At 50.5% G+C, this 16,387-nt stretch overlaps 1 protein-coding gene across 2 annotated transcripts in view; it reads left to right on the forward strand.

The window, feature by feature from the left end:
- cher (filamin A protein cher) overlaps positions 1–16,281 on the forward strand; it is a 57,234-nt gene extending 40,953 nt beyond the window's left edge. For both annotated transcript variants that reach the window (XM_089571014.1, XM_089571015.1), the window contains exons 20-30: positions 2,467–2,640; positions 3,040–3,402; positions 4,205–4,486; positions 5,166–5,432; positions 5,846–5,983; positions 6,740–6,985; positions 7,864–8,034; positions 9,012–9,227; positions 9,936–9,962; positions 11,304–11,501; positions 15,410–16,281. In XM_089571014.1, the coding sequence (XP_089427140.1) occupies positions 2,467–2,640; positions 3,040–3,402; positions 4,205–4,486; positions 5,166–5,432; positions 5,846–5,983; positions 6,740–6,985; positions 7,864–8,034; positions 9,012–9,227; positions 9,936–9,962; positions 11,304–11,501; positions 15,410–15,597 (2,270 nt within the window). In that variant the 3' untranslated portion in view covers positions 15,598–16,281. The remainder of the gene's footprint in view (positions 1–2,466; positions 2,641–3,039; positions 3,403–4,204; positions 4,487–5,165; positions 5,433–5,845; positions 5,984–6,739; positions 6,986–7,863; positions 8,035–9,011; positions 9,228–9,935; positions 9,963–11,303; positions 11,502–15,409) is intronic.
- Positions 16,282–16,387: the final 106 nt, after the last annotated feature.

Consider the following 16,387-nt stretch of genomic DNA (forward strand, 5'->3'; position numbering starts at 1 on the left):
AACAAAGTTCCAAATCGCACGAGCACACGTGGCTGATCGGTGTATTTTCGCAGTCACGGCCCCGAGCCTTCGTTCCCCCAGCGCAAAAACATAAGCACGCCCGACTGGCAAAGCTAACATCCAGCGGCGCTGGGATAGAAAAAGGAGCTGCCGTGCGCTCCTTGGCTCCCTCTCGGTGCCGACACAAGAGGTGCAGCGCGTGGCACCGTCTTAGAAAAATTGTCTGGCAAAACAAGGGGGCGCACTGTTCCACTGCTGGACGAAAACAAAAACACAACGGGGGGTACCGCGCATCGAGCACGGTGCGAGTCGCTGCGCGGGCAAATATTTCGGTCTCCCGGCTCTGCCGACGTCAGAGCGCGCAGGCTTGGCTGCTTCGTTTTTAGCATCGCCTCCTCCCGGGCTGCGCGCTGCTCGTTAGATATCAACAACCCTCTCTCAGACTTCGTCGACCGCCATCTGGAAACGAGAGGGGGTGCGGACGCGGGCTCGCCCCTCTCCGCGCTTGGCGCGCGTGGCTCACGTGTGTCGCAAAGACTCGCTTGCCGCCGCTGGCTCGCGGAATAAAGTATTGGCACATAAGTGTACATTAATCACTTCCATACTTTACTGCTGTGAAGGCCAGATTTAAAGGACGTGCCGCGGGGCTCAGAGGCTTGGCAAAGAACTTGTAGCAACATTTTACGACATCACAGTATTGCCCCCTCGTGGGAACATTTGTCGAAAATATTGCGCACAGGGTAAGAGTGAATGACTAATGAATTTTACTGAGATACCATTGAAGTGACCGGCAGCGTTTTTTGAATAAGGCCACTTATCAGAATAGTAAGGAACTGTTGAGAGCATTCATTACCTTGAAGGTTTCAGAAACCATCGTGTTCTGAGCCATGAAGACTTTTTGAGAACATTAACGAGAATAACTGCGAAAACGAAAAAAAAAACGCAGGCGTTGTATGAAGCCTTTGGTTTTCACGATAATTTTTGAAGCCTTTTATACCTTATCGCCAATTTCGAAAGAACATAGCTTTTTCTGAAGAAAACCCGTAATGCAATAACAGGCGAGGACGACGGAAGTATGACGGTCCTTAACACATACTGTGGCTATACGTCCGTCATTACCATGTCATTGTTTTGTCTTATATCACAACTTTGCAAGCGTCTGCAAATATCCATTGAAGGCAGACGACAATCGCGGAAAAATGAAAATTCACGAACTCGTGATAATCAGTTTAGTAACGCTCAATGTCATTGCACAAATTACAGAGACCTGGAAGAGAGAAAATATGTTTGCTACTAATCTCCTTCGCTACTGGCGAACACCATTCAGTCGTGCGCCGTTACTCGATGATTAGCTGCCTGCAACAACAGACTCGACTGATATGAGACATTCCCACAGTCAAAACACAAGGCTGATATGCAAATAATTAACTGGCTGATGTGCAACGAAAAAAGACTTCGAGAGCCATGCGGCGCAGCTTCATTGTGGTAGACGAAATGTTTACATTATCGCCTTCACCCATCTTGCGTTGATCGCAAATCGAAAACATTTCTCGAGAATATCATCAAAATATGTCACCCACGAGATGCCACCCTCCTCGGTTTCTCAATGGTCGTGGCGTTCGGCCACTGAGCATGACTTCGCGGGTTCAATTCCCGACCACTGTACTAACTTTCCGATAGAGGTGACGCGGACACCTCGACGTGTTGAGATGTCGATATACGTTAGAGAACCTCATGTGATCGAAATGAATTCAGAACCTTCCGCCGCAGCTACGGCCCGAATTGTGCTCAGAACATGTCAGAGGGATATAGCGATAACTTATTGTATAGCAGGAACGCATCACTAAAATTTTTGTTCCGCTTTTGCATCCATCTGTCTCTATCAACCCACAAATATTCTGTGCGTCCGGCAAATATGTCTGGCAGTCATTTTACGCAGAACTTCGCCGAGTCATAAGGTTTGCTGTGAGAGTGTAAGGGAACAAATGCCAACGATATGGAACCCGCTTTCCGAGACTGAGGACTGTTCCACTAATTTCGCGTGACTCATCGGAAATGAGTAAGTATATTTGGTGGCTCTTGAAAATGAAGAAGAGGTTAGGCTGAAGCAAACCACTGGAGAAACGGAAACGGCCGTCATTGTGACGTCAGCGTTAGGTGCAAAATAGTATTATGAAGCATGGCTGTGCGCGTCACTTGCATTCTGCTTAATTTCGATTACATATGCGAGGTCCTTATGGATGCCACACGCAGTGCAACTCAAACCTTGAGTTTTCATTCACCTTGAGCTAGAGATTTCATTGAGCTTTGAACAGTCTGGTGAAAACAGCCGTACCTGAAGTTCACGATCAAAGCCTCCGGCGCTCAGTTCAGTGTTCGGGACAAGCACCCATATACTTGATAATCCTCTTATGAATTCTTCCACAAGCAGGCAAAGAACGTAAAACCATTCTCTAATGACCGCAGGCGGCCTGAACGTGGCCGTTGAGGGTCCGTCCAAGGCGGAGATCAACGTCCACGACAACAAGGATGGCACGGTGGCCGTGTCCTACCTGCCGGCCGCGCCCGGAGAGTACAAGATCTCCATCAAGTTTGCCGACAAACCCATCAAGGGAAGCCCCTTCACCGCTAAGATCACAGGCAAGTAAACGGCACTCTTCGGTTCGCCTTCTAGCATGTGCTGAACTGTACGCATTTAGCGCTGTAGACAGTCCTACCGTAAGGACCATGGGTTAATTCTGCTTGTGTGCATAGTACCTACAAAAACTATACATAGAGACTTCTAAGCTGCCTTGCATTGCTTGCAACGCCTGGCACGATCTCGCGACATAAGTGCAGACAGCCTGCGGATCGCTTTACAATGCCTTTAACGACGTTGCTTCTGTAATGTGATCCATTGGTCCACTGGTACAGTCCTGGTTTGTTAACTGAAGTTCCAGAACTGGATTCGAACCTAAACTGCCGGCCGTGTTCACGATGTTCACTGCACATGGTTTTTTGATGCCGTCGGAATGACAAGTGCACCTGTTTCCCTCGCAGGCGAAGGCCGCAAGCGCAACCAGATCTCGGTGGGCCACTCCAGCGAGGTGTCGCTCAAGGTGCAGGAGAAGGACGTGAAGAACCTGAGCGCCAGTATCGTGGCGCCCTCTGGCCTGGAGGAGCCATGCTTCCTCAAGAAGCTCCCCAACGGCCACTTGGGTATCTCGTTCACACCGCGCGAGGTGGGCGAGCACCTGATCAACGTCAAGCGCACCGGGTCCCACATCACGGGCAGCCCCTTCAAGATCAACGTGCTGGAGCGCGAGATCGGCGACGCCTCCAAGGTCAAGGTGCAGGGCAAGGCGCTCACCGAGGGCGCCACCCAGACCCGCAACGAGTTCACCATCGACACCCGCGAGGCCGGTCAGTGTCTACTGCATCCTTACCATTTCACATAGGGCATCGCAGGATATATGCGTTCAAAGATATACTGCATGTCCCGGAATGTGGCACTGCGCACCGGCAAGAAAAAAAAAATGTAGATGGAAACTAATACAGAGAGAAGTACACAATGACAAATATATTAGCAAAAAACGTAATTACCACTAGTGACAGAGAGGAACTGGAGTACTACCTTGTTGAGAAAGAATCAGCTTGATGTGTGCCCGCAATCAAAGAGGCGCGGTGGCGACTACGTATACAGAGCAAAACTGTGCGCCCCCCCCCCCCCCAAAAAAAAAAAGAAAATAAAATTGGAAAAGCATAAGGTAACTGACTGACTTGGCGGAAAACAGCGTTTCTAGCAGCTCAGGGCCGCTCAAGAAGTATGGAGCAGGTGCGGCCCGTTGTAAAGAGTAAGCATGCGAGTGAGGTGAGCCAGTATGGCATCTTGGAAAACATGCCTTTCAACAAGCCCGTGGCTTTAACCACGCATGGCCTTCAAACTTTCAACTTCGGTGTTTCCTTCACGATGGACAGACACCACGAAGTGTTCGCTCAACGGAGAAGCTACCGATAAATTTATCGGAGCACCCTTACATGAATGGCTAGTTGGCTAATCAGATATGTGAGAACTACTGGAAAAATACTCGGTTCGTATTTCCATTTCACTCGGCACCATGTCAGTTCTTTTGGCATTCGATTTGTTTTCAAGAATTACAGAATTCGCGCGCCCCTATAATTAATTGCGTAACCACCGGTACGTCTCGATGCATGCACGTCGCAGGCTACGGCGGTCTCAGCCTGTCAGTGGAGGGCCCCAGCAAGGCTGACATCCAGTGCAAGGACAACGAGGACGGCACACTCAAAGTGAGCTACCTGCCCACCGAGCCCGGCTACTACATCATCAACCTCAAGTTCGCCGACCACCACGTCACGGGATCGCCCTTCACCGTCAAGGTGACCGGCAAGGGATCCAACATCCAGCGCGAGAACATCAAGAAGCAGCGGGAGGCCGCGCCCACGGCCGAAGTGGGCTCCAAGTGCACCTTCACCTACAAGATGCCCGGTGAGACCTTGCTGTTGGTCGCATATCGCTTGCCTTTGCGTAGGCTTGATGTGTGCTAAGGCATCTCGAACCATAGCACGTCTGAGCAAATCTAATCCAGAAGTGAGCACACGCAAACGTTAATGCCCTAATATTCTGAGAGCTATATGTGACGGCACAGACGTGTAACAGTCCAGCAGTCACATGATGTCAACGCCACAGAAGTGTCACAAAAGAAAATGCTAAAGTTCTCCCCTTCGGATTTCCTTCCGGCTGTTTCGACCTAGGCCAGACAGGCCGAAGACTGAAACAGCCGCAAAGGATTGGAATCAGAATAAACGAAACAAGCCTGGAAGGCCGGACAGGCCTGTCGTACGGTCAAGGAAGCAATGCCACTTCTCACGCTGAAAAGGAGGTGAGGGGAGTGATTATCTGCGGCTCTCGTAAAATAATTAATTCGACAGTGGTTATCTGAGGCCATTGCGACCAGATGAACTTTGCTTTGTCGTAGAAGTAAGCGCTAAAATATTGGACACTCATCCTGGACACTATACTGCAGTGTAACATGCCCCCTTACTCTCCAGCGAAACCCCTTTCACAGGATCGCAAAACATATCTGAGCCCTCCCGAAAAGCCTGTCTTGCTATATACCAAAGCTCCGGAAGTGACGCTAAAGGTCACCCTCTCTTCGTGTCCGCAGGCACGAGCGCGTTCGACATGACGGCACGCGTGACGTCGCCATCGGGTTCGTCGGAGGACGCCGAGATCGCCGACCTGGAAGACTGCTCGTACGCTGTGCACTTCGTGCCCAAGGAGGCCGGCGTGCACACGGTCAGTGTGCGCAACAAGGACATCCACATCCCCGGCTCACCCTTCCAGTTCACCGTGGGCCCGTTCCGCGACCACGGAGCTCACAGGGTCCACGCCGGAGGACCGGGTCTCGAGAGAGGCATCGCCGGAGAATCATGTGAGTGCGCGCCACTATAGCTAAGCTCCAAGCTAGAACTGACTAAAGAGTTATGAAGACTAGTCTTGTATGTATTAACTGCGACGGCGCAACCACATCAGCCCCACAGAGAGCAGCCATCATTCCCTTACAGACTAACTGCACAGGGACGTGAACCGCAGCAAGTCTTTCCATGGACTTCCCCCATGGGGAGTTACTAATCTAAAGCTAAAGCACAAATTAAATCTTTCTGTCCCGTTATAATTTAGGCCAAGACTACGTCCCCGATATTGGGGCCGAAAATAAATTTATTTGCCTTCACAACCATCCTGGATGCTCTGAAATCGTCTCACAGGATGAGAGCGCCACGAAAATTGCGTTAAGTGGCTGGAGGGACTAAGGTCGTCCGTTTCAAAACAATTGTATGCGCGCAGGCGAGTTCAACGTTTGGACGCGCGAAGCCGGTGCCGGCAGCCTCTCCATTTCGGTCGAGGGACCGTCCAAGGCGAAGATCGACTTCAAGGACCGCAAGGACGGCTCCTGCTACATCACCTACGTCGTCAAGGACCCCGGTATGTCCCTTTCACTGTTTCGATTGTGTCTGGGTACTTGAGTGCCTTAGGTACTCCAGCGGAGTGCAGGCTGTCCGTGAAACGGCATGCAAATTGCTTCTTAGCGAATTTGGTAGGGTTAAGCAGAGTAGGCATCCTTCGAACTGCGTGCATTGTGCGAGTAATAGCTCAATTAATGAAGTTAAGTCTAACCTAACTAAAGTGATAGACGGTACTCTCGATTCGCTAGGGGCATTTGCACACGCAGCGCACAGAACTTTGAGACACTAAATACGATGCAGAACGACGAGACATTTCATTTCAGCCGTGTCTCGCACTTCTTCGCTCGCTATGGCTTTGGTGTTTGGCTGCTTAGCCCAAGGTCGCGGCATCGAAGCCCGGCCATGGCGGCCAAATTTCGATGAAGGCGAAATGTAAAAGTGTAGATGTTCTGCGCGATGTCAGTGCATGTTAAAGAACCCAGGGTGGTTGGTATTTCTCCCAAGCACTCCACTACGGCGTCTCCCATAGACCACCTGGAACTTCCGGATGTCAAACCCCATGGACCAGACCGCACCACACCTTTCCTTATCTTCGAGAGCAGTTCTAACCTAACGCAAGACGCAGCAGCTGGCGTTATACGGCTCTCATCATTCACTTCTTTCACTGCAGCGATGAGTGATAAAAAAAAAAGCAATCGTTCCGTGCACTTCTTTCACAATCATGCACTCGTGACCGTTCAGCTCTCGTCATGGGCCCGGTGTGCATTGTTCGCAGGCGAGTACCGCGTGGGCATCAAGTTCAACGACCAGCACATCCCGGACAGCCCGTTCAAGGTGTACGTGATGCCGCAAGCGGGCGACACCTCCAAGATCGAACTGGGCTCCGTGCCCGAGCACATCCAGGTCAACAAGCCTGTGGCCTTCACCATCTCCATGAACGGGGCCAAGGGCAACCTCGACGGAAAGGTCGTCTCGCCCAGCGGCCACGACGACGACTGCTTCGTGGCGCCCCTGGATGACGGTGAGTGAGGTTTTGAGGGAAGCCTATCTCAACTCGCCCAATACATCAGTGAGCGCTGTTTAGTGGTGGTAGGGACGGGTTTCACGGAATTTCCATGTATTTTTTTTTTGTACATGGCAAACCTAAGACATTAAGAAGTTTGCGCGGATAGGGTGGCCGCAGCTGGCACAGGGCAGGGTTCATTGGAGAGACATGGGAGAGGTCTTTGTCCTGCAGTGGCCGTAGTGTGACGGAAGAGAAAGCATTACACCCAGTGATATGCCATTCAGAAAAATTTCCCTTCTTCAGAGAATATGAGGGGTGCAATTTCTCAAAAATGCAAGTTTTGCGGATTTTCAGGGAATTTTAAGAACCGTAATTTTCTTTTCTAGGTTGTCGCAGCTGCTGCAGGAAAAAAGGGCCTCAAATGGGGATTTTGGGTTCTAATTTACAGAAATCTTTCTTAGGCATGGAGCATCACAGATTACATCAGGAAGTAGTCAAGAGGGCACATCCAGCGCACAAAGGAATGTTTAATAGCATGAACTCAGCGGACAAACACAAGCGCTTGTGTTCGTCCCCTGAGTTCTTGCTGCGCTATGCAACATAACGCATACCCACTAGCCCGAACCATCACCTTATTAGGCACAAAGGAAGCAGTGCGCAGACGTAATTTAGATGCCATCGCCGGAAATACCACAATCAGCGATGACGAATGCCATTGCTTTGTTCGCTGTTCTTTTTAAAATCAGTGCCTCTCACTGCTGACCTCAATGATCTGATGTTTGGGTGTTGGACTTTTTTTACCAAGCTTTTTTAGTGCTTTCTGGAGACGACCCTTGAGACTGTGCTTCCGCTGCCTATAGGGACTAACGCACACCCTACCCTCCACATTGCAGACCAGTGGGCGCTACGCTTCATTCCCCGCGAGAACGGCATCCACCAGATCCACATCCGCCACAACGGCATCCACATCCCAGCCAGCCCGTTCCGAATCCGCGTCGGCAAGGACGACGCCGACCCCGCAGCGGTGCAGGCCTACGGACCGGGTCTCAGGGACGTCAAGAGCGGTGAGTGCGCGCTCGGGCGACGGGGCACACCCGACTGATTCGCTGGAGGCAAAGGGACAGGAAAGATTCTACAGGATAGATAATAGAGGTCGAACAATGGAACTCGAATAACGAAGCTCGAGCTCTATCAGTCAACCCACTCGTCTGCCATAAAATCAGCCTCTCTTCCAGACCTTTGTCAGTTTGCTCCACATACTCTTCTTTCACTCCTTTCGCTACGCACATCTTACTGAAATTATTTAGCGCGCTCCAACCTTCATACCGCATTCAGAAGCGTTTCGATTCCAAGGACCGCTTGGTCCCCTTCCTTTTACTAATTTTGATCATTAATTTTTGTTTTCCTCGCCAGCTGTGAAAGTGTCAAGACAAAAAGATTTTTTTCAGATAATCTTGTGCACTCTAGCAATTTTACTGCTACTCTTTGCTATCCGAGAGCGACTGGCTTGATGGACTAACTTCGACTGTGCTCCTCACCCTTTCTCTCACCATTCACCATTCCTCTCATCCCTCTTCCCCAGTGCACAATAGCCAACAGGAACACCCTTCTGGTTAACATCCCCGCCTTTCCTCTTCATTTTTCTCTCTCTGTAAAACCACCATAACTTGGTCAGTGCCTTATATTTTTAATGGGTAAATTCACCTTAATGTTCTGACAGCTGACAACAGGAAGCATTCACTAGACCTACTAGAGAACTTCATTATAGTGTATACCGCCTCGCAATGTAACACCTGCCAGTCGCCATCCGCGCATGCGCTGTTGGCAGCTAGCTGTAGGCTTAGCGGTATACGTTATGATGACGAAACTCTCTCTGTCTTCGAAAAACCGCACGGCTTCGAACCCTGAAGGCTTCTAATTGACTCCCATTGTCTCCGCAAGGTCTTGGGAGAGACAGCATTAATGTGAGGAAGGGCAGAGAACGGTCTGGAGGGTTCATGGGCGACTCGCAGTGTTGATGGTGGTTGTGTCTGTGCTGCAGGCGTGAAGACAGACTTCATCGTGGACACGTGCAACGCGGGCGCCGGCTCGATGGCGGTGACCATCGACGGCCCCACCAAGGTGAACATGGACTGCACCGAGGAGGAGGAAGGCTACAAGGTGCGCTACACTCCGCTGGCGCCCGGCGAGTACTTCATCACCGTCAAGTTCAACGGCTACCACATCGCCGGAAGCCCCTTCCGCGTCAACTGCACAGGTGCGCCACCCATAGTTGCTGTACGATTGGACTTATGAACGGCGCAAAACCTGAACAAACAAAAAGGGCGAGGGGTGCTGAAAAAGGCATCCGAACTCTCGATCAAAGCTCGTGGCATAATGGCCAATCCATTTTCGCAGTTCTGCGCTGCCTTAGGTAGTAGGGAAGGAAGTAAGCAATGAAGTAATGAAGTACCGTGCCAGAAAGCAAAATGTCTTTCGCGTTGCAGCACCGGTTCACTAGAAAAGCGCAAGTTTCTTCTTGCTGTCGGTTACTTTCAAGTTGAAACTCTTCGCACAGATTCAAAGCGAGTACATGAATTTTTGTTTTGCTTGTGCGCTTACTGTGCACGACGCAAAAAGAAAAAAAAAAGGCTAGTTTAAATGTGTGAGAAGAAAAAAAAGGAAACTCTTTCCCGGTCCTCCAGATGCGACCGGAGGCTCGGCAGCTGTACATGGCGTTCTGTTGCCGATTTTGAGGTCACGGGTTCGATGCATGGGCGCGGCTAAAATGATTTGTTGTAGACGCCACGATGAGACAAATCCCCATTTCCAAGGGAGTGACTGTTTTGTTAAGGGTGCAATTGTTTCCCCAGCTTTCTGCCGCCAGCAGATGTTGAAAGAGCGCCCGCAGCTGAAGCATAAAAATATATGCTTTCCAATATGCGCATGCATAAACTGAATGCGTGTTTTTGTCTTCTATTTGCAGGCAGCGTTACCCGCAGCACCGGAGGCCGTAAGTGAACGTCTGATCAATCTTGCAGCTGCTCTTTGTTCTTACGAACACACTAGTGTTCAACAGCTGGCTCTCTGCACCTCCACGCATTTGCACTGCTGTTATTCATTGTTCAATAGAACTATAGGAAGCGATGCTAACGATAATAATTACTATTACCAACGCCTCACCCTGTTGGTCGCGCCAGCGCCAGTGTGGAGTTTACTAGAGCAAGCTCATTTCTTTTAAGTTAAAATTATTTTCCATCCGACACGGGATGCAAGAAAGGAAAGAGGCATGCAGTACTGACTGTATAAAAAAAAAAATAAAATCGACGGAAAAAAAGTGGCGCACGGGACAGGATTCGACGAAACAAAAAAGGTTTACTGCCGCAGAGATTAAAAACAGCAAAAAATACTCGCTTCAGTGCTTGCGTTTTTATCCCCCGATGTCAAAGAAACCAAGTAGGACCCTTTGTATATATAGTTGGAATGAAGGAAGGACTTCGGAGCTGTTATGCTTTCAAAACAGTGCAGTGGGCTCAACGAACGCGGTTAGCCCCCCGCAGCGGAGAGCAGAAATTTGCTGCGCATTCTTTTAGTCGCTGGTCAGGCGGCTTACTATCGTATTACAGCTTTGTCGTGGCACGTCAATAGCGATGTAATGAAAGTCAATCGCGGACGCAAGAGAAGACATTCATGAGAGATATGAATTACTCGCAACATTGAAAATGTGCACCGCGTGCAACAATTGGGGCAGAATTGTTCATAAAATTTAGCTAATTTACCGCACTGGCGTGGTTCACAAAATACAATTAGCATGCAGCAGGGTATTTGTTTCTACATTGTTCTACTAGATGCGGTGCATAGCATCTCGAATTTTGCGCCGCCACGAACTAACGGTAGGCATCGTGCATGATGAACACGACTGCAGAGCGCTTGTCCTGCGTCTAAAGCACATGTTTTTTGGTGTTACACTCTATGTCGACGGTATGCTTCGAATTCCAAAATGCGTCACAGTTAATCCTGCATACTGCTTAGCTACATGGGACTTCTTAGCTACATGGGACTTCGTCCCAACTAAGCTGAACATAGATTATATTGGGACTAGAAAAAGAGACAAGAAAAATGTGTCCCAGCTCCCACCTCTAAGTATAACGAAATTAAACCAAGCTGAAAAGCCACAATTTTTTCTTTAAAACCATTACAGCTAAAGAAACTCCATTACCTAACCCTGTGTACTATAATGGGGAGCTTCGCCGTGTTCCCTATGCATGGAATTTCGTTGTTGCGCGTTTACCTTGTCGCGGCTCCGTTGACCTGTGCGGGAGACGAACTCCACTGTACGGTCCTGTGTGCGCAGGTCTGTCCATCGCCCCGCCCACGTCGCCCGAGACTTCGTCCATGACCGTGGACACAGTGGTGAAGCAGGCGGCGAAGAAGGCCGACCACCTGCCCAAGTTCCGCTCGAACGCCGCCAAGGTCACCAGCAAGGGCATGGGCCTCAAGCGCGCCGTGCTCAACAAGCAGAACCAGTTCACCGTCAACTGCCTGGACGCCGGTGAGTGATTCCCCCTCCCGTCCCCTCTTCACGTCACCAGCTCAGCAGTGACGTCGAACGACGCACCGGAATGGAGACGCACTCTTCAGCTAGAGAACAGTCTGGTCGCACCACCACCACCTTTCCATCATGGGCTCCTTCGTTAGACTGGCGGCAAACTCGAACAGCTCTTTCGAGGCAGATTGATACTATCGTGAGCAAAATTAAGAGACCCCAGCGATCGAGTGGCGAACCAGGCCGAACCAAAGTGAAAACTGCATGCGGCCGCCACCTGACGAAGCACTCCTGTTGTCGAGACCGGCGCTGCGTCGCTCTGCTCGAGATAGGCGCGCGCCAATGCGCCGGTCTTGACGCCAGGAATGCTTCGTCAGGTGGCGGCCGCATGCAGTTCGGTATATTCCAGTGACTCTCGGCCGGCACGGTTCGGCACTTGCTCGCAGGGGTCTGTTGTGTTGTGTGTTGTCGTTCTTTCTGTCCTCGTCTCTTTGCGCTACGGTTTTTACGTCTCAATTCTGCTCACGATGGTAGTACGTCACAAAAGTAAAAAAAATAAAGCTGTAATTCCGCGATGCGCTTTTGGAAGACAAGCGAGAATCGCCAGTGTACTAGCTTTATCACATCACGGTTAGCGGGAACACGGGGCTCCGTGTCCTCGCGTATGATCAGCGCATTCAAAACAGGCTGCGAGATACCAGCACATATGCTTAGTGCGTGTTAGGAGTCACGCGCTCCTTTGTTCCCGCTAACCGTGATTAAGACAGCACTGTTCAGCGAAGATGACCGTGCTGCACGAGAGGCTTGTGCCACCCTTCAATGTCATGAGCCATTCTTCCGAAGTTAGGCGCAGACCCCGACAGGAAAGAGGTAGACACTATCATAAACTGCATTAATAGCTTTAAAATCAAAACAGAATGAAGAAAAAAAGTACGCCGAGCTTTTAAGTCTCCGTTCTGTGTAGTACCGCATCTTAAGAGCTGTACTTTGTGATGACGTTATTGCCTGAACGTAAATCGGACAAAAAAGCATAAGGAAGCCGCCATTTCAACAACAGGAGAACTCACACTCGTTCGCAATAAACGATCGCCCTAGGATCGCATGACATGTATGGTAGAAACCAATGACAAATCGGGGAAGAACAGTGAACGTGCACTACGATACAAGGGAACTACTACCTCCGCAAATAATCGCTGGCGAATGAGGCAAAGTGAAGATATCCCAGGCTTGGGAACAAAGGATCAAGCAGCTCTTATTTCGTAATGCAATCAGACTATTGATAATAACTGTAGCTCTCCTAAGTCGTGTCCAATAAAAAATTCAAAAATCTGTGGAATCAAGACTCAGCAGCACAAATGAGGATGGATTCAGTGAGACGTCCATGCGGGCCACATGGGCGCTAAGAAAGTGCACCTACAAAGAACCCGACACCCGCGCAGACAAATTCCCAAGTGTGCTGCAGGTTTATTGTCCGTTCAGTTTGACCAAGAGGCACTCATGCACATTGAGTACACATAGCACCAGGATATAAACGAGCGTTCTTTTTTTTTTCTTGCAGTAAACAACCCGATATCACTGAAGATGACAGAACAAGCGCAACGTCCGGCACGCATACATGTTCCATAATGTCCATACGTCTTGATAGCAAGCTCCTCAGGCTGCCCAAATGCGACTATAGCGGCACCAAGCGCTCAGAACGAAAACCGCGCCAGTCTCGGTTTGCAGGTGCGCCCATTACGGGGTTAAAGTGACGCCTATGCACTCCTCGCTCACTGCATGGTATACGAACGACCAGGGGATTTGAACTGGCAAGGAATTATTCGTTTTATCTACGCAGACGCGTTAACCTACAGCGCGCAACCGTGAGCGCAGAAAGTTTCGCGTTCGCAGTTTTAAAGAGGCTCTGAAACACCTTCTGAGTACATAAACTCGTTCAGTCATGAACACCCGGGACAAATATAGAATTCTATACGCAGCACAGAACCCGCAAAAGCGCGCGAAAGTTGGCGAGCCCTTTCCGGCGACTTTTTGATACTCGCGCTCCTCCGCTTCACACTCCTGCGTATCTCTGCTGACAGATGGCTATTGGTTAGATTCTTTCAGACGTAACACGGCTGCCGTGGCCAGTCAGCTGCGTCGCTTCGGCGGGTCAGGAAGCTGCGCCCCCCAGGGAATGCCCGCGCGTGTCGGCAGCCAGCGTTGGGGTTGAGCGGTGGGGCTGCTACAAAATGAATTTAAAAAAAAATGTTCCTGGAGGATATTCGTGAATCGGCGTCCTTCACCAAGGCATACCGCATCTTTATTGAGAGACGCCAGCTATTCGAAACTCACCTCTATACACTCCGTCCATATCGACATCCATTTTAAGTTTCTTCCCCTTTCCCAGTGCATATTAGCGGGCCACAGAAAGGTCAAAGCGGCCCTCATCTGTGTTTGCAAGTGAATTATCTCGCTTTCTCTAACGTGTCTGCAGCTATGGATGCTAATTAATTCGGCACACGGAGCAGCGAGGCGCTTGTTCGAGGCTCGTTAGACATACTACTTCGGCACAAAATGCAAGCTATGTACGCACGTGCGAGGGCGCTAATCCCTGTATCTGCTTTCTATGTGCGCTTTCATAGTGTGTCGGCAGACCTGCAGAGGCGCGACTGTAGTATTTACACGCACGTACGGTTGCGAACCTACGCCAGATTGCTATACAGATATTAGTTTGGGCTTAAAAAGAAATAAGAAAAAGTGCCCTGCCCGCACTGTCATACGACAAGATTGCTATACAGTCACCCCCCCCCCCCCCCCCCCTCGCAAGGGCTTTGCAAATTGCTAAAAAAGAAAGAAAGGGAACGGAAAAAAAGGAAACATACGCCAGCCACAAACACATACGAAAACGGAGACAGAGAGAATATGCAGCATTGCTCTTGGCACTAGAAGTAATGAGTTCGCCACGACAGGAAACCAGAAGCCGCCGCGGCGGCTCAGTGGTTACGGAGCTCGGTTGCTGACCTGAAAGACGCTGGTTCAGTCCCGGCCGCGGCGGTCGAATTTCGATGGAGGCGAAATCCTAGACCCCAGTGTACTGTGCGATGTCAGTGCACGTTAAAGAACCCCAGGTGGTCGAAATTATCCGGAGCCCTCCACTATGACGTCCCTCATAGCCTGAGTCGCTTTGTGAAGTTAAGCCCCCACAATCCAGAAGCGTCTGGTACGCTCGTCATCTATGAAACGACGTATACAACGTTCCGCTGTCCGCATACCCTTCAATGTAGCCCGCACCCGAAATTCGTATACATCTATCTCTATATAACAAAGGCACGGCACATTGAGGATTCGATACCTATTCTTTACTGCCCATACATAGGGGGTGTTGACATGACACCACGGGCACCATTTCGGCTCGAAATGCGAGCGGGAGCACGTGAAAATTAGCCGATGAAACAACTGTGGCGGCCTTTCGGCGCGCTCCAAAGATGCCAAAATGGCGGACACTGGCTTGAGTGCATGCCCCCTATACCGGAACGATATAGGCCCAGAGCCATGTGCGCATGCGCGGGAACCGTGTGACGAAAGCCCTGCGCATGCGTAACAATCCCAGGCTCGTCCCGTCAAGGTTTTTGCTCAAACCTAAGTCGGTCGAAAATAAACCCGGTGGGAGACAATGTTTTTATAGTAGACTCGTCGAAACAGATTGCCGGAAGGCAAACCTTGTCTATGCTGTAAAAACGCACGGACAAGCGTTTTTCGTTCGAATATCAGTGTTTCTGACGAAAGTTCACTGACAGAAAAATTAACGGTAATGCAACTATGGTACCGGAGTCACCTGTATACGTCAACCAAGAAAGACGACGCTCTAAACTGTGGTTGCCGGCGTTCTTAAGATGCGCGTAAAAGCTGATCACATTCTCGACCATTTTTTGCAGGTAACAACCTGATCTACGTCACCGTGTACGGACCCAAGGGACCCTGCGACGAAGTGTTCGTCAAGCATCTGGGCCGCAACCTGTACCAGGTCAACTACGTGGTCAAGGACCGCGGCGACCACGTCGTGATCGTCAAATGGGGTGACGACCACATCCCGGGCAGCCCCTTCAAGGTCGAGGTGGTCTAGGCTCCGAAACTTCCGCCCGCCGCTTGCTTGGCCCTCCCCGGTCGCCGCCGCAAACGCCGAGCACGCGCAGCACGTGGGTGCTCTCGCACTGACGTCATGACACGGCCGCCATGACGGTGGCTCGCCTTCGCAGACAGGGCAGCGATCCGGAACGCGATCCAGTGTGCCGGCCAACCAAAGATTGCCTTTCATCCTATGCAATGCTCTGCAACTAAACGCGGCACGTAAGCAAGTACTGGCCAATGCCGCGCCGCTCCACTTATGACGTCACGAGTTGCGCCACGCCCAACAAGTGACGCCATCGGCAACAGGTGTCGCCTGCAAGCAGCACCCGAAGAGAGACGGCGCGACGTCGAGCCACTACAGTGCTTTGTTTTTCTACTACGGAAACTGCAAACACGGCATCGCCCCACTGGACTTCGTTCTCGACCGCTGCTGTGCCAAAGCGAGGGCTGCACAAAGAAATCCCAGAGACTGTTTTACCCGGTACCACATGAAAGCGCGGTTACGTCACGTGCAAAAAGCGTATCCAGCAGGAAGCACCTACGGCAGCTGTGCCCACTGCCACTGTGCTCCCCGCAGCCACCCGAAACGACCGTTGCCATATTCTATTGTAATAGCCCTTTCCTCTGCAAAGTGTACATTCAGAGTGTTGACCATTAAAAAGTGATGTGATGGAAAGCACAGTGGCCCACAATTTCCCTAGTTCCTCTCGCAAGCGGTGTGCCCAAAATGTGTGCTATGTACAGCACAGTCACCTAGTGAATTGATATCTGACTAAGCAAGAAGG

This window comes from Amblyomma mixtum, chromosome 2 (assembly GCF_055824585.1).
Source record: "Amblyomma mixtum isolate Tamu chromosome 2, ASM5582458v1, whole genome shotgun sequence".
Taxonomy (NCBI): Eukaryota; Metazoa; Arthropoda; class Arachnida; order Ixodida; family Ixodidae; genus Amblyomma; species Amblyomma mixtum.